Genomic DNA, 18,735 nt, shown 5'->3' with positions numbered 1-18,735 from the left:
TATCTAAATGCCCATAGAATTAGAAACAAGGTTAGTGAACTTGTGGCACAGATCAGTACCAAGGCATATGATTTAGTGGCCATTACAGATACCTGGTTGCAAGGTGGAGATGACTAGGAATTAAATATCCAAGAGTATCAGGTAATATGGAAAGATAGGCAGGAAGGCAGAGGAGGTGGGGTGGCGCTCTTGATTAGAGATGAGATCAGCGCGATTGTGAGAGACGATCTATGGAGCAGAATGTTGAGTCCATCTGGGTAGAGATTAAGAATAGTAAAGGGAAAAAATCACTGGTGGGTGTTGTCTATAAGCCACCTAATAAAAATATTGCAGTGGCAGAGGCGATTAACTAAGAAATAACTGAGGCTTGTAAGAACGGAATGGCTGTTGTCATGGGGGATTTTAACTTCCACATAGATTGGGTGAATCAGGTTGGTCAAGGAAGTCTTGAGGAGGGCTTCATAGAATGCATCCGTGATGGCTTTCTCGAGCAGCATGTTAGTGAACCTACAAGGGAAAATGCTAGTTCTGTGCAATGAGACAGGTAAGATTAACGATCTTGTAGTCAGGGATCCTCTTGGAAAGAGTGATCATAATATGATTGAATTTCGCATTCAGATGGAGGTTGAAATAGATCTAAAATTAGTGTATTATGCTTGAACAAGGGAGACTACAACGGGATGAAGGAGGAGTTGGCTAATATGGATTAGGAGCACAGGCTATTTGGTAGGACAGTTGAGGAACAGTAGAATACTTTCAAAGAGATTTTTCACAGTGCTCAACAAAAGTATATTCCAGTGAAAAGTAAGGACAGTTAGTGTACAAAGTCTCAAAGAATAGTGGGAGAATGGAGGGTTGGGAAAACTTTAAAAAGCAACAGAGAACAACTAAACAAGAAATAAGGAAAGGGAAGATAGAGTATGAAAGTAAATTAGCACAAAATATAAAAACAGATAGCAAAATTTTTTATAAATATATAAAGTGGAAGAGGGTGGCTGAAGTCAATGTAGATCCCTTGGAAACCGATAAGATGAAATTGATATTGGGTGATAAGGAAATGGCTGAGGCATTGAACGACCATTTTGTGTTGGTCTTCATGGTGGAGGACACATCTAATATGCCAAAGAAGGATGTTATGGACAAAATGGGAGTTGAGGACCTCGATAAAATCACTGTCACTAAAGAGAAAGTGATGAGCAAACTAGAGGGCCTGAAGGTAGATAAATTCCCTGGTCCTGATGGGATGCATCCCAGGGTGCTGAGGGAATTGGTGGAGGTTATAGTAGACGTGTTGGTAATCATTTATCAAAACTCTCTAGACTCTGGGCAGGTCCCAGCGGATTGGAAGACAGCAAATATCATGCCATTCTTTTAAAAGGATGTAGGCAAAAGACGGGCAACTATAGGCCAGTTAGCTTAACATCTGTAGTCGTGAAAATGCTTGAAGCTGTCACTAAGGAAGAAATAGCGGAACATTTAGAAAGGAGTGTTTCCATTAGACAAACGCAGCATGGATTCAGAAAGGGCAGGTCCTGTTTGACAACCTTACTGGAGTTCTTTGAGGACATAATGAGTGCAGTGGATAGAGGGGAACAGGTGGATGTCGTATACTTGGATTTCCAGAAGGCGTTCGATAAGGTGCCGCACAAGAAACTTATAAATAAGATACGGCTGTAAGGAGTCGGAGGAAGTGTATTGGCATGGATGGTAGATTGGTTAACCGATAGAAGGCAGAGAGTTGGTATAAATGGGTGTTTCTCTGGTTGGCAGTCAGTGCTGAGTGGGGTGCCACAGGGGTTGGTGCTGGGCTCGTAGCTGTTTACCATGTACATTGATGATTTGGAAGAGGGGACTGAGTGTAGTGTAGCAACATTTGCTGATGACACTAAACTGAGTGGAAAAGCACATTGTACAGAGGATGTGGAGAGTCTGCAGAGGGATATAGATAGGTTAAGTGAGTGGGCCTGGCAGATGGAATACAACGTTGGTAAATGTGAGATCATCCACTTGGAAGGGATAATAGAAGAGCAGATTATTACTTAAATGGTGAAAGATTGCAGCATGCTGTTGTACAGAGGGACTTGGGAGTGGTCATGCATTAATCGCAAAAAGTTGGCTTGCAGGTACAACAGGTTATTAAGAAGGCAAACAGAATGTTGGCCTTCATTGCTAGAGAGAATGAACTGAAGAGCAGGGAGGTCATGCTGCAACTAAACAGGGAACTGATGAGGTCGCACCTGGAGTACTGTGTGCAGTTCTGATCTCCGTACTTGAGGAAGGATATACTGGCTTTGGAGGCAGTGCAGAGGAGGTTCACCAAGTTGATTCCAGGGATGAAGTGGTTAACCTATGAGGAGAGATTGAGTCACCTGGGACTATACTGGAGTTCAGAAAAATGAGAAGGGATCTTCAAGTCAAGTCAAGTCACTTTTTATTGTCATTTCGACCGTAACACTGGTACAGTACATAGTAAAAATGAGACAACGTTTTTTTCAGGACCATGGTGTTACATGACACAGTACAAAAACTAGATTGAACTATGTAAAAAACAACACAGAGAAAAACTACACTAGACTACAGACCTACCCAGGACTGCATAAAGTGCACAAAACAGTGCAGGCATTACAATAAATAATAAACAAGACAATGTGGGGGAAGAAACTGTTACATAGTCTGGTCGTGACAGCCTGAATCCTTTGGTGCCTTTTCCCAGATGGCAGGAGGGAGAAGAGATTGTGTGAGGGGTGCATGGGGTCCTTCATAATGCTGTTTGCTTTGCGGGTGCAGCGTGTGCTGTAAATGTCCATGATGGCGGAAAGAGAGACCCCTATGATCTTTTCAGCTGACCTCACTCTCCGCTGCAGGGTCTTGCGATCCGAGATGGTGTGCAATTTCTGAACCAGGCAGTGATGCAGCTGCTCAGGGTACTCTCAATACAACCCCTGTATAATGTGGTGAGGATGGGGGGTGGGAGATGGACTTTCCTCAGCCTTCACAGAAAGTAGAGAGACTGCTGGGCTTTCTTTGCTATGGAGCTGGTGTTGAGGGACCAGGTGAACACCAAGAAATTTGGTGCTCTTAATGATCTATACCGAGGAGCCATCGATGTTCAGTGGGGAGAGGTCGCTCCGTGCCCTCCTGAAGTCAACAACCATCTCTTTTTGTTCACATTCAGAGACAGGTTGTTGGCGCTGCACCAGTCCGTTAGCCGCTGCACCTCCTCTCTGTAAGCTGACTTGTCGTTCTTTTGCTGATGAGACCCACGATGGTCGTGTCATCAGCGAACTTGATGATATGGTTCGAGCTGTGTGTTTCAGCATAGTCATGGGTCAGCAGAGTGAACAGCAGTGGACTGAGCACGCAGCCCTGGGGGGCCCCCATGCTCAGTGTGATGGTGTTGGAGATGCTTCTCCCGATCTGGACTGACTGAGGTCTCCCAGTCAGGAAGTCTAGGATCCAGTTGCAAAGGGAGGTGCTGAGGCCCAGTAGGCTTCAGTTTCTGAGGGATGATTGTGTTGAATGCTAAGCTGAAGCCTATGAACAGCATTCGAACATACGTGTCTTTTTTGTCCAGGTGGGTTAGGGCCAGGTGGAGGGTGATGGCAATGGTGTTGTCTGTTGAGTGGTTGGGACGGTACGCAAACTGCAGGGGTCCAGAGAGGGGGGGCAGCAGAGTCTTGATATGCCTCAGTGATGAGCCTCTTGAAATATTTCATGATGATGGATATGAGTGCAATGGGATGGTAGTCATTGAGGCAGGACACTGAGAGAACAGTGAGAACGTCTGCTAACTGGTCTGCACATCCTCTGAGCACTCTACCAGGAATGTTGTCTGGTTCAGCAGCCTTCCGTGGGTTGACCCTGCACAGGCTTCTTCTCACGTCGGCCATGGTGAGACATAGCACCTAGTAATTTGTAGGGGTGGTGGATTTCCTCACCGCAACATCATTTTCCACCTCAAAATGGGCGTAGAAGTTATTCAGTACATCTGGGAGGGAGGCATCACCAGCACAGTCAGGTGATGTTGTCCTGTAATTGGTGATGTCCTGGATTCGCTGGGTGTGTGAACGCTTTGCCCCTATGATGGCCCAGGACAGTTTGGCCCTTGCTGCTGTTAGGGCTGCCTTGTCGCCTGCTCTGAAGGCGGAGTCACGAGTCCTCAGCAGCGCACACACCTCCGCGGTCATCCATGGCTTCTGGTTAGCGTGTATAGTGATGGTCTTGGACAGAGTAACATCATCAATGCACTTGCTGATGTAGCTGGTCACTGATGCCATGTACTCCTCTAAGTTGGAAGAGTTGCTATTGGTTGCAGCCTCCCTGAGCATGTGCTGGTCAGTGTGCTCAAAGCAGACTTGAAGAGCAGAGATGGCTTCTGCTGGCCAGGTTTTCACCTGCTTCTGAACTGGCCTGGAGCGCCTGATGAGCGTTCTGTATGCTGGGATTAGCATAACAGAGATGTGGTCTGAGTAACCGAGGTGGGGGCAGGGCTCTGCCCGGTACGTGTCGGAAACATTTGTGTAAACCAGGTCCAACACGTTCTCCCTCCTCATTGCAAATTCCACATACTGATGGAATTTGGGGAGCACTGACTTAAGGTTCGCGTGGTTAAAATCACCAGCGATAATAAACAATCTATCAGGGTGTGCGTTCGTTAGTTCGCTAATAGCCCCATACAGTTCACAGAGCGCCTCCTTAGCATTAGCGCTGGGGGGATTGTAGACACCGAATATAAGGACAGAGGTGAATTCCCATTGCAAATAAAATGGTCTGCATCTATCAGCCACAAACTCCACTAGTGATGAGCAGTATCTGGAAACCAGCACAGAGTTCTTACATAATTCCGTATTGATGTAAACACACAAGCCACCACCGCGAGTCTTACCGGAGAGAGCTGCGTCCCTGTCCGCTTGAAACAAGGCGAGCCCGTCCAGCTGATAGAAACATACAAAACTTTGAAAGGGATAGATAAGATAGAAGTAGGAAAGTTGTTTCCATTGGTAGGTGAGACTAGAACTAGGGGACATTGCCTCAAGTTTCAGGGGAGAAGATTTAAGACGGAGATGAGGAGAAACTGTTTTTGCCAGAGTGTGGTGAATCTGTGGAATATATTAAATATATTTAAGAAACCGTTAGATAGGTTTTTACATAGTAAGGGAATTAAGGGTTATGGGGAAAAGGCAGGTAGATGGAGATGAGTTTACGGACAGATCAGCCATGATCTTATTGAATGGCGGGGCAGGCTCGATAGACCAGATGGCCTACTCCTACTCCTATTTCTTATGTTCTTATGGTGGTGTGGGTCCTGAGTCTCCTTTACCACCTTCCTGATGACAGCAGTGAGATAAGAGTTTGACCTGGGTGGTGGAGAGGGGGGGCGTCCCTGATGATGGATGCTCCTTTCTTGTGATAACACTGTGTATAGATGTGCTCAATGGTGATTGACTGGTCTGTATCCACTACTTTCCATTCAAGGGCAGAATGGAACTTATTTTCCTCCAGAAAGTAAATCTTAGGAACATGATATTTTTAATCATGACAAGGATATGGTAAGTGTAACTTAGTGACAATGCAAAACAATTAAAACAATTATTAAGGAACAGTGCAATTGAATTCAATCTTTTTTAGGTAATTGCAAAGAGCAATTTAAAATAGATGAATGTTAAATAATTAATTCAGGAATGAAGGGCACAAGAAAGCAGAATCTGAGTGAGTAAGAGTGGAGAACATGTGTTGTTCTTGGAAAGTTCCAAACATTCTGATACATCAATCTATGACATAAATTTATGACATAGGAGCAGAATTAGGCCATTTGGCCCATCCCTTATATTAAAGATAGTGGGTAGAACTATAAGAGCAGGAAGGTCAAAAGATGTTTTCGTGCTATTAGGAAATTATAATGATTTCAACGTAGGACATTATTTTACTGGGCTAATCACTGAAAGTGTATCCCCTTTAATATCTGCAGGCTTTAAGGCATAAATTTCCTGCTGTCCTGCAATTAAGTTATGTGGAGCAGAGATAACTTTGTTTTGATGTCATCAGTATCAATACATAATGCACTATTCAGGAATTAATGGTGGTTTACAAAAGAATGAGTCATGATTAGCTTCCATCTCAGTGGAAGACCATGGGACAGATTGTTACTCAAATGCAGGTTGTCAAGGAGGCACAGAGAGTGTTGAAAGTTCAAAGTAGTTGGTTCAGGGCAAATATATATTTTTAATATTGTGGTGTTTTCTGATCTAGTTTTAATTATCGTTCATGAAACTTCAACAGCATAACTTTTCATTTGTTTTATCCATCTAATTTAGAACTGTATTGCTTATGTTAAAAGCAGTAAGGTCATAGAAATGAAAATTCTGAACTTAACTGAGATGTTTTTCTCAGTAGAAATGAGTCTTACTCCTGTATCTGAACTATTCACTAAGCATTTGCTAATAGGATTTATCAGGTTTCTCAAATGGATCTCAGTTCCTGTCCTTTATCCATAAAACACAGCCTAATTTAAAAAATATTCTGATACAATGATAGACTTGTGCCTTAAATTTGCATTATTATTTCCTTCTGTGTATCAAATTGTTTAAATGTTCAATAAGTATCATTTCAGGTGTGTAAACAGAGTTTTTGACTTTAAAGTTGAAGTAAATGTATTATCAAAAGATGTACAGTATATGCCACTATATACTACCTTGAGATTCATTTTCTTGCAGGCATTTAAAGAAATACAATAGAATGCATCTCCCAACCTCCATTTTATAAAAAAAATAATCCTGTTACTCTAACTGATTGTTTAGAGATTGAAGTTAATTTCAAGGTTTCTTCCAACACTTTATTCACTTTTTGCTCGCTGGGCTCTAATCTACAGAAGTACTTTCCCAAACCTCTCCAGCTGTTCCTCCATTTCAGCAGATGTTTTAAACCTTGCTTTTTGACCAGCTTTTCACACCTCTCCTAATCCTTGCGTCAGGCTTAGTTTTTGGTACTCTGAAACTTTCAGTGGGACGTTGGTATAACAGTTTGCATAGAGCATTACAGCGCCAGTGATTGGGGTTGAACTCCCATTGTCTGTAAGGAATCTGTACGTTCTCAACATGACCATGTGGGTTTCTTCCGGGTGCTCCAGTTCCCTCCCACTTTCCAAAGATATATGGTTAGGATTAGAGTTAATTAGTGTGGGTATACTATATTGTGCTGGAAGCATGGCAGCGCTTGTGGGCTGCCCCCAGTACGATCTTTGGATGATGGTTGATGCAAAATGACAGATTTCACTATGTTTTGATCTTTTGATATACATGTAACAAATAAATCTAATCGTTTTCAAAATATGTGCTTTGTGGAGTAGGTTAAAAGGTTGGCACGACATTGTGGGCTGAAGGGCCTATGCTGTGCTTTTGTTCTAGGAAAAAGAAATTTCTTGCAGATCACCAATAATCTGCAAATTCTGTAAATGAAACAGACTTGTGTACACTTCTGGATATGACACCTGTGTGCCAGATGATTTATAGGTCGATTTCTGAAGTTGAGCAGCTTGGGCACTGTGTCAATGCCAAAGGAAATCTATCATGTGACAGAAGCTAATGCGGAGACATTAATAATCATCTTCATGAAATTGTCCCTCAGCGAGCTGGCCGTTAGAAATAATGATTTTTGTCTGTTTTTCTTGGGATACGGACGTGCATACGTTAACAGTTCAGTGCAAAGCAGCCTAGCCACAAGCCATACTTTGACCTAATAGGTCTGAGCGCAGAGTGACAGAAACAATTAGGTGACTCTCTTTGAAAATGCGATGAGTTTAGTCAGCTTTGTGCATTGGCTGCTTTTTCTGCTGCAGCTAATTTGTTTTTGTAAAGCACATTAATGCTGAAGTTGTTCAAAACAAAAACATGTAGGTATCTCACAAATGTCAGTTACAATTGAGGGAAGATGTGGGTGGGAACACATACTTGCCCAAAAGATGTAAAGAAATCAGAAACCAGATGGTACAAACATGTAATTCATTGATGGGACATGTGTAGGTGGCCTGAGACCATCATGTCCAGTGGCACTTCAGAATTTGTTAATTAGAAAGGTGATATCATAGAGTCTCTCTCTCACACACACACACACGAAAAATGCTGGAGGAACTTAGCAGAACATGCAGCATCTACAGAGGGAAATGAACAGTTGACATATTTGGTCAAAAACATTCACTAATCCTGTTGAATTGTCTTGGGTCAAACAGTGACTGTTTATTTCCTTCCATAGATGCTGTCTGACCTACTGAGTTCCTCCAGCATTTTGTGTGTGTTGCTCCAGACACCCAGCATTGCAGTCTCTCTTGAGTCTGTCTGGATGCATTTCAACTTGGTATAGCAACTGCTCTGCAAGTGACTACAAGGAACTGCAGAGAGTTGTCGACACAGCTCAGCACATCACAGGAGATATTCAGCCGCCCCCCATGGACTCTGTCTATACTTCTTACTGCCTCCGTTAAGACACGAGCATAATCAAGGACCCCACTAGTCCTGGACATTCTCTCTTCTCCCCCTCCTCTGGGGCAGAAGATACAAATGCCTGAAAGCACATACCACCAGGCTCAAGGACAGCTTCAACCACTGTTGTAAGACTACTGAATGGCCACTTAGTACGATAGACCCACAATCTTCCCCGTTATGGACTTGCACCTTATTGTCTGCCTGCATTTCACTTTTTCTGTAACTGTAACACTTCATTCTGCATTCTGTTATTGCTTTCCCTTGTACTAACTCTGTGCACTGTTGTAATGAAACGATCTGCATGATTGGCATGCCAAACAAAGTTGTTCACTGCAGCTCAGTGCATGTGGCAATAGTAAACTAATTTACCAATTTTCCACTCTGTATAATATACCTACTGTGTTTTGCCACACATTCCATCTTTTAAATTACCTTGAAGCCTCTTTGTGTCCCCTCACAGTTCATAATCCCATGCAGTTAGTGTCATCCGCAAACTTCGAAATATTACATTCTCTTCCTTCATTCAAGTCATTACTATATTATGAGTAGCTAAGATCTAAGCTGATTCCTGTGGCGACTGCCCACCATTCTAACAAAAGACTCATTTATTCCTACTCTCTGTTTCCTGCCTGTTAACCAATTTTCAATCTTTCCCAATATGTTACCCCAAACACATCTGCTTTAATTTTGCAAAGAGCAATCTTTTATGTGGGACTCTATGAAAGACCTTCTGAAAATTTAAGTACACCACCTCCACTAGTGTTTCCTTATCTATTCTACCAGTTACATCCTCAGAAGTCTCCAGTAGTTTATTGAATGTGATTTCCTTCCAGAAATACATGTTGACTTTGTATAATCCCATTGATATTTTCCAACGCTCGTGTTATCTCATCCTTTATAATAGCCTCTATCAAAGAGAAGGCTTATAAACACATTAACAGAACCTAGGATGGATTTCTTTGGAACAGCAAAAGTTGACAGAAAATTAAACTGTTTATAAAATCATGGGAGGCACATATAAAATAGGTAAGAGGCACCTTCTTCCTTCGGAGGAGCTGACAATCACCAGGGGATACTAATTCACAGTAATTTCCATAAGGATTAGAGAAGAGTTGTTGAAAAGTACACTCAGTGGCCTCTTCATTAAATACCTCCTGCTTGTGCATTAATGAGAATGTCTACTGGTGTACCTAATAAAGTGGCCACTGAGTGTATCTTTGAAGAACCAGAACACAAGCTGAGATATGGCTTAGATTAGATGGCCCTTTCTTTCAGCTTGTCTGGAGTCAGTAGGATGAATGTCTATCTCCAGTGCTACAAATTTCTATGAGCTTATGAGTACTGACAGAGACACAGGACACTGCAGGTTCTCAGATCTGAAGTAATGAACAACCTACTGGAGGAACAGAGTCAGAGTGAGGGCTTCGATTTGATACCTTTCCTGCTGCTCGACATGCTGAGTTCCTTCAGTAGATTGTTAAGCCCATAATATCTAGGAGCAGAATTAGGTCATTCAGACCATTCCATCATGGTTGATTTATTATCACATTCAACACCATTTTCCTGCCTTCTCCCTGTAACCTTTTGATGTCCTGACTAATCAAGAACCTGTCAACCTCTGCTTTAAATACACTCCAATGACTTGGCCTCCACAGCTGTCTGTGGCAATGAATTCCACAGATTCACTGCCCTTTGGCTAAAGAAATTCCTTTTCATCTCTGTTCTAGGTGGACATTACTCTATTCTGAGGCTGAGCTCTCTGGTCCTGAACTCACCATTTGTAGGAAACATTCTTTCCACATCCACTCAATCTAGGCATTTCAATATTCTATAAGTTTCAATGATATTTCCGCTCACTCTTCTAAACTGCAGTGATTATAGGCACAGAGCCGTCAAACACTTGTACATTAACCTCTCATTCCAGAATTATTCATGTGAACCTCCTTTGGATGCTTTTCAATGCCAACACATCTTAGATAAGAGGCCCAAAATTGCTCACAATACTCCATGATGCCTCACCAATGCCTTATAAAGCCTCAGTATTACATCCTTGCTTTCATATTCTAGTTTTCTTGAATTGAATGTTAATATTGCATTTGCCTTCCTTACCACCAACACAACCTCTAAGTTAACCTTTATGGAATCCTGCATGTGGACTCACAGGTCCCTTTGCATCTGATTTTGTTTTCAATTTTCTCCCCATTTAGAAAATAGTGTATGCCTTTATTCCTTCTACCAAAGTACATGACCATATGCTTCCCAACACTATATTCCATCTGTCACTTCTTTGCCCATTCTTCCAACTTAAGTCCTTCTGCAGAGTACCTGTTTCCTCAGCACTCTCTGCCCCTCCAATATATCTTCCTATCATCTGCAAACTTAACCGCAAAGCTGTCAATTCCATCATCCAAATCATTGACATATAACATGAAAAGAAGCTGTCCCAACATTGACCCCTGCAGTAAACCGCTAGTCACTGGCAGCCAGCCAGAAAAGGCCCCCTTTATTTCCATTTTTAGCCTCCTGCTAGTCAGCCAATCTTCTATCCATGCTAGTATCTTTCTGTAATATTATGGACTCTTATCTTATTAAGCAGCCTCATGTGTGCCCTCTTGTCATTGGCCTTCAACTCCAAGTAAGCAATATCCACTGACTCTGCTTTGTCTATTCTGCTTGTTATTTCCTTAAAGAATTTTAGCAGGAGCTTCCCCAGGTGATAGAAAGTTGTAATTGTCCACCAAACAGGATGGCTTCCCAAGTTTGTCAGAACTTCCACCAGGAATGTGAAGATGCAATCAACAGGCAGATTAACATGGAGCTCTATTCCTCCTATGTTTATCTCTCCATGTCCTTTTACTTTGACCGGGATGACATTAGCCTACATCACTTCTCCAAGTTCTTCAGGAAGCAGTCCTATGAGGAACAGCAGCGTGCTGAGAAATGGATGGAATTCCAGAATCTGCGAGGAGGCCGGATCGTGCTGGAGGACATCAAGAAGCCAGAGCAGGATGACTGGACCAATGCTCTGGAAGTGATGCAGAGAGCCCTGCAGATGGAGAAGGATGTGAACCTGAGTCTCCTGGATCTGCACAAGCTTTCCACTCAGCATGGTGACCCTCATCTGTGTGATTTCCTGGAGAGGAACTATCTGGATGAGCAAGTGAAGATGATCAAGAAGCTTGGAGATTACGTCACCAACCTGAGGAGACTGGGCACCCCCGAGAATGACCTGGGAGTGTACCTGTTTGACAGACTGTCCCTGGAGGAGAAGGATTAGAAGGACTTCATGTCATTACCTGTTAAAATTGTAAAATCAAACTCTTTATTTGTGTGAATCTTAACTTGACTAACTCAAAGGTATTGGAATGGTATATCAACTGAAATAAACGTCAAAATACTTTGCCTCAGTTAAAAAAAAAGAATTTTAGCAGATATGCCAAGCAAGATTTCCCCTTAAGGAAACCATGCTGGCTTTGGCCTATTTTACCATCTGCGTCGAAGTACCCCAAAACCTCCTTCTTAATAATGGACTCCAACATATTGCCAATCACTGAGGTCAGACTAAATGGCCTATAATTTCCTTTTTTCTGCCTCTTTACCTTCTTAAAGAGTGGAGTGACATTTGCAATTTTCCAGTCCTCCATTCCAGAATCTAGTGATTCTTGAAAGATCATTACTAGTGCCTCCATAATCTCTTCAGCCACCTCTTTCAAACCCCTGGGGTCTAGTCCATCTGGTCCAGGTGAGTCATCAACCTTCAGACCTTTCAAATTTCCAAGCACCTACTCCTTGTTAATTGCAACTGTACTCACTTCTGGTCCCTGACACTCTTGAATTTCTGTCGTACTTCTAGTGTCTTCCACAGTGAAGAATGATGCAAAATACTTATTCAGTTAATCTTTCATTTCTTTGTCCCTGATTACTACCTCACCAGTGACATTTTCCAGTGCTTCTCTTTTACTCTTTTTATATCTGAAAAATCTTTTGGTATCCTATTTTATATTATTGGCAAGCTTGCCTTCATATTTAATCTCTCCTCTCCTTATGGCTTTTTTATTTGCCTTCTGTTGTTTTTTTGAAAAGCTTCCCAATCCACTAACATCCCACTAACTTTTGCTATATTATATGCCCTCTCTTTTCCTTTTATGCTGTCTTTGACTTTCCTTGTCAACCATGGTTGCGTCAACCAGCCTTTAGAATACTTCTTCTTTTGGAAGAAGTAGCCTTCCATATTGCTTCCGAAAACTCCAACTATTGCTGTTTTGCTCTTTTAGTGTCCCTTTCTAATCAATGTTTGCATGCTCCTCCCTCATGCCCCTGTAATTCTCTTTACTCCACTGTAATACTGATACATCTCACTTTAGTTTCTCCCTCTCGTAATGCAGGGTGAAGTCTATCATATTATGATCACTGCCTCCCAATGTTTTCTTTACTTTAAGCTCCCTAATCAAATCTGGATCATTGCAATTTTTTCCTTAGTATGAGATCATTTCATACAATACATTCTATAATATTATAAATCAATAAGATTAACAAAAGTCAAAGAGAATCGCAATCTACCTTGTTATGATCTTGCACTTTATTGTTTACATGCTCTTTATTTCCTGGAGTAGAATGAGGGGATTCATAATAGATGAGGCGCATAGATAGGGTATATATAAGCAGGCTTTTTCCACTAAGGTTAGCTGAAATCTCAACTAGAAGTTGAAGGTGAAAGGTGAAATATTTAAGAGGATCATGAGGGGGTAACTTCTTCCCTCAGAGGGTGTATGAGTGCGGAAATGGTGGATGAACAGAAATGGTGGATGTGGGTTCGTTTGCAACATTTAGGAGAAGTCTGGGTAGGTACAAGGATGGTAGGTGCGGGTTGATGGAACCAGGTAGAATGGGCTGAAGGCCCTCTTCCTGTGTTGTGGTGCTCTGACTCTATACACTGCACTTTCTTTATAGCTGTTGCACTTTTTTCTACATTCTGTTTTTGTTTTATCTGGTGTTATCTGATGTACTGTGTAATGATCTAATCTGTATGAACTGTGTGCAAGACAAGCTTTGCACTGTATTTGGTCCATGTGACAATAATAACCCATTTCCAATTCCAATTCCATTGACTTTCTTTCTGAATTTGAAAGTACCAACTAGGATTTTTTTTTACAGAGTGGTGAGTGTGTGGCTCACCCTGCTAGGTGTGGTGGTAGAGGCAGATACTTTAGAGGAATTAAGAAGCTTAAATAGGCACATGGCTGATAGAAAATGGAGGGCCATGTAGGAGGGAAAGATTAAATTGATATTAGAGTAGATTAAAAGGTTAGCATAACATTATGGGCTGAAGGGTCTGTACTATGCTGTAATGTTCTATGTTTTTCACTGTATCTCAGTGTCTATAACAGTAATAAACCAATACCAAATCTGATTGCAATGGCATACTTTCTGAATTTGAAAGTGTCCTCCATGATTAATTAGTAGTTGCAGAAGCAACTGATTACTGGTAGTAATGAGGATGCATCCATCAAATTTGATAGTCCCTTTTATTATAAATTGTGATGGATGCCTGACTCTTAAAGAGTGGGTAAGTTGGCAATTGCTAACCAGACAATACAGTACACAGTGTGATCTGTCTGATCTCTCTGAACTCTTGTTCTAGGAACCCATTCTGTTGCTAGCATTCATGAGTATAATATGATAAATAGATCCTATTCGCTGGAAATGTCAGGGTCAATGTACCGTGACACAGAAGTCAAAGTCTGCTTTATGCTACGGGGACCCTTGCCAGTATAAACGTGGTCTTATCTATTATTCTGGTGAATTCCTTTCAATTTACCAAGTATTTGCTTCAGTGGAATGGTACGATGCCATTTTTAATGAAGGAGCTCATTTAATAATGGAGAAAATTTAATCAAAATTGCCATCTTTGTGATTGTTAAAATCTGCAATGTCATTTGGATGTAAATTTATCATTATTTTCTCCTTGTCCTGAAGTAATTATCGCCTTCTCAGTAGCATATTTCACATCTAGTATTCTTTCAAGCCGCAACTGAGGCAGTAGTTGAGTAAAAACTTGAAAAAACAGAGGTGTAAAAGATGTGGGCTTATCAGCCTCTTTAAATTGTGCTGATAAAAATGTCACTGGAAGGATGTTCCACATTACTGGCAGTATTGAAGGAGTTCTCTCATGAGAAGTATGTGGAAAGTATAAAGAGCTGGGAGCTCTTGACCGCAGCTTGCTGTTCTGCCTCTGTAATCAGTGCCATATATGCCCCATGCTGACCTGTTCACCAGATGTGTCCCAAAAACAAAATAGGCATCTCACTGCAGTTAAACATGATGAATGTTTCACTGATTCAATGTTTTAGACTCGAGGTGGAGAAAAGTGCCTTTAAATACAGATTGTGAGTTTTTTTTCTCTTCTTTCTCTCCAGGGTTGAATTTTGGATGTATTCCTAGAGTTTTAATATAGAATACGGAAAAAAGGACACTATAGCACAGTAAAGGCCCTTTGACCCAGGATGCTTGTGTTGACATCATAACCTACTCTAAGACCAATCTAACCCTTCACTCCCAGGTAGCTTTCCATTTTTCTATCATCTATGTACCTATCTAAAAGTCTCTTAAATATCAATATGGTATTTACTTCTACCACGAACTCTGGTAGGGCATTCCACACACCTGCCACATTCTTTGTATCCCCTGTATATTTTTCCCAATCAGCTTAAAATTATGACCCTCTTATTATCTTATGATCACTCTTATCATGTTGCTCAACTCTGTCAAGTCATCTCACCCTCCTTCACTCCAAAGGGAAAAGTTCCAGCTCACTCTATTTATTCTCATCAAATGCGCTCTTCAATTTCGGCATCATTTGCACACTCTCTAAAGCTTCCACATCCTTCCTATTATTATAATGAAGCGCCTGGAACCAAACACAATATTCCAAGTGCATTTTGATTACACGACCTCTGGTTTCCACTACTTTGTTATTACAAGCATATTCTTATTTCTCAATTTGATTTTTATCCATGATCTGGGTGAGGTTGACAAAGTCCATGCCTGTCGTTAAGTGCCCCTACAGAATGTGCAAGTGAGCCCTTACCTTACATTCCTTTAGCCCAGGTGATAAAGGATCCACACAACATTATTAAGTAGGGGTTTCCGGGATGTAGGTCTAGCAACAATGAAGTAAAGGTGGACAGGAGTTGGAGGCAGTGATGTACCCCCGGCACCTATAGCTTTTCTACTTTTTGGCTGTAGAAGCCATGGCTTTTACTACCATTGGAGAAGTCTTGGCCAGTAGCATTAGCTCATAGAATAAAATAAATTTAAAGTCAAAGTACGTATTCTATATGCTACCATACACTACTCTGAGATTCATTTTCTTGGGGGCATTCACAGTAGATAGAAAGAAATACAATGGAATCAATGAAAAACTTTGCACAAAGATGAACAAACAACCACCGTGCAGAAGAAGACAAAATGGGTAAATATAATAAGACAAATAATAATAATAAATCAATCAGTACTAAATAATGTTGAGGACATGAGTTGTAGAGTTCTTGAAAGTGAGTCCACAGGTTTTGGAATCAGTTCAGTATTCAAAGTTTAGTTCAAAGTAAATTTATTATCAAAGTATGTATATGTCAGTATATATTACCTTGAGAATCATTTTCATGCTGGCATTTACAGGGAAAAATATAAAAATGCAATAGAATCTACAAAAAACATACATAAACAAAGACTGACAAACAACCAATATGCAAAAGATGTCAAACTGCAAATAAATAAATACTGAAAACATGAGTTGTGGAGTTCTTGAAAGTGAGTCCATAGGTTCAGTCTTGGTGAGTAAAGTTTACGGATAATAACTGTTTCAGAACCTGGTGGTTCCTGGTGGTGGAAAAACTTTTGTTTTTCCTGCCCGATGGTTGTAGTGAGAAGGTGGCATGGCCTAGATGGCAAGGGACCTTGATGGATTCTAATTTCTTGTGACAGTGCTCAATGTAAATGTACACATTGGATTTGCCTGTGATGGACTGGGCTGTATCCACCACATTTCTGTTACTGTGTATTGGTATTTCCATACCAGGGCATGACACGACCAGTTAGGATATTGTGACGCACACAAAATGCTGGAGGAACTCAGCAGGCCAGGCAGCAACTGTGGAAATGAGTAAACAAGTCGATGTTTCAGGTCGAGACCTTTCTTCAGGACTGATACACGAGTCCTGGTTAAGGGTCTTGGCCCGAAAGGTCTATTCACTCATTTCCATAGATGCTGCCTGACCTGCTGAGTTTCTCTGGCATTTTGTGTGTGTTGCTTGGATTTCCAGCATCTGCAGGTTTTCTCATGTTGGTGTACTCTCCACTGTATACTTGTAAGCTCGATTCAATGCAGCCACAGTGTTCCACTAATCAAAGGAGCGTAAGAGAAGTTTAGTTGCCACTTACAGTAGATGTTCATCTCTGTGCTGGAGCCTCTTGAAGGGCTCTACCCACTCAGCCAAATTGAGACCATTCCATCATACGTCTGACTTGTGCCTGAATGATGGAAAGACTTCGGGGTGTCACAAGGTTAGTCACTCACACTGCTGGATACCCATCTCTGACTCACTCTTTCAGCCCGGTATTTACCTAACAGGTCCAAATGGACATAGAACAATACAGTACAGTACAGGTCCTTCAGCCCACGAGATGTGCCAACCTTTTAATCTACTCTAAGATCAATCTAACTGTTCACTCCCACATATCCCTCCATCTGTTTTTCTTTCTTGTCCTATCTAAGAATCTCTGAAACGGCCCTAATATATCTGCTTTTACCACCATCCCTGGCAGCGTGTTACACAAACCCACCACTCTCTGTGCAAAAAAACCTACCTCTGACATACATCCTATACTTTCCTCAAATCACCTTAAATTATGCACCCCTATATGAGCCATTTCCACCCTGGTGAAAAGTCTTAGGCTGTCCACTAGATCGATAGAGTTGAATCACCGGAAGCTGAATGACAAGAGCATTTGGAGTGAATACTACTTGCTACTGATTAGTTCCTGTCTGAATATTCTCTGGTCTTGTTGCTTGCAAGCATGGAGTACCTTATTTTCTTGGAGTTTGCAACTGAATTTGAACGATGTGCAAACATCAGTGGACATAATGGAAAGTCATTAATGAAGCAGTCTAGTGTTTGGGATCCTCATTCGTGAGTCCTGGGGTCCATACTGAAGATCGAAGTCCGGGAGTCTGTGGAAACCTGGGTCTGTAAGTCTCTGTGAGTCAGATGGAGTTGAAGGCCCAATGTCTATGAATTCATGAGTCTGCTGAAGGCTGTTGTCCTGGGGCTGCCTCATCACAATGTTAGATTGTGTGGGTTGTTAATGCAAATAATATATTTCACAGTATGTTTCAATATACTCATGATAAATAAATGAATCTGAATCTGTATTTAAATCATTGTCCTGGGCACTGATAACGATTGATCATCTGCCTTCCTTTGTGAGTGGACATTGTCCCCCTCAGTTTTCATCAACCTCAGTTCGCCCAGGGCTCCTTGAGGCCTCACATTATCAAATACTGCCTGGATGTTCAAGCCAGCCTCTCACTATCACCTCAGGAATCTACTTTTGGACAAGCTCTGTGCAGAGTGGTTCAGGAAAACCCACACAGGGGGCTGGAGAACAGTTCTTGGTGGATGAATTCCTTTTAAGTGCGCTGCTATTGACACCTTTTATCACCTGCTGAATCAGTGTAGACTGATGGGGCATACCTGGGTAATTTTCCACATTGTTGGACACAATTACAAGCTAATTATAATCACTTATCATCATTAATTATGTAATTTAATTTAGAAACTGCAGTATTACATTTTACAGGGTTTTTTTATTGCCTTTGTAACTTGCTTGTTCCTTATAGCAATCTGTTGGACTTTAGTCTTCAATTCATGGAGCCTATAAAGATAAGAACTTTGTGGATTTTAATTTATTATAAATTATTTCAATATCAACAGACACACTTTTACATTTTTTAAAAGGTTTGTATCCCTTGTCAGTGTTGGGTCAACAGTAATATGGTATTGTACTGAGGATAGGGTTCAAAAGCCTTAAGGTAATGTTGCAGCTTTTTAAAACTCTATTTAGACCACACTTGGAGTACTGAGTTCATTTCTGGTCCCTTCACTATTGGAAGGATGTGGAAGCTTTAAAGAGGAGATTTACCAGCATGCTGCCTAAATTGGAGACCATGTCTAATGAGGATATGTTGACTGATCTGGAG

At 41.4% G+C, this 18,735-nt stretch overlaps 2 protein-coding genes and 1 long non-coding RNA gene across 5 annotated transcripts in view; 2 read left to right on the top strand and 1 right to left on the bottom strand.

Moving 5' to 3' along the window:
• LOC140724772 (centrosomal protein of 128 kDa) overlaps positions 1-18,735 on the top strand; it is a 612,511-nt gene that overhangs the window by 421,228 nt on the left and 172,548 nt on the right. The gene's annotated exons all lie outside the window — the stretch shown is intronic.
• The window catches only part of LOC140724774 (uncharacterized), a 154,742-nt gene that overhangs the window by 103,217 nt on the left and 32,790 nt on the right, over positions 1-18,735 (bottom strand). The gene's annotated exons all lie outside the window — the stretch shown is intronic.
• On the top strand, positions 11,194-11,770 carry LOC140724773 (ferritin heavy chain B-like). The gene has a single exon (XM_073039352.1). It carries the CDS (start codon positions 11,224-11,226, stop codon positions 11,752-11,754), a length of 531 nt encoding a protein of 176 aa, XP_072895453.1. The 5' UTR covers positions 11,194-11,223; the 3' UTR covers positions 11,755-11,770.

The sequence above is a fragment of the Hemitrygon akajei genome, chromosome 3 (assembly GCF_048418815.1).
Source record: "Hemitrygon akajei chromosome 3, sHemAka1.3, whole genome shotgun sequence".
Lineage (NCBI taxonomy): Eukaryota > Metazoa > Chordata > Chondrichthyes > Myliobatiformes > Dasyatidae > Hemitrygon > Hemitrygon akajei.
This window is presented reverse-complemented; position numbering and strand designations above follow the sequence as displayed.

What these genes read in the sequence shown, in the direction of transcription:
- LOC140724773 (XM_073039352.1), top strand. Translation starts at nt 11,224, where the DNA reads ATGGCTTCCCAAGTTTGTCAGAACTTCCACCAGGAATGTGAAGATGCA.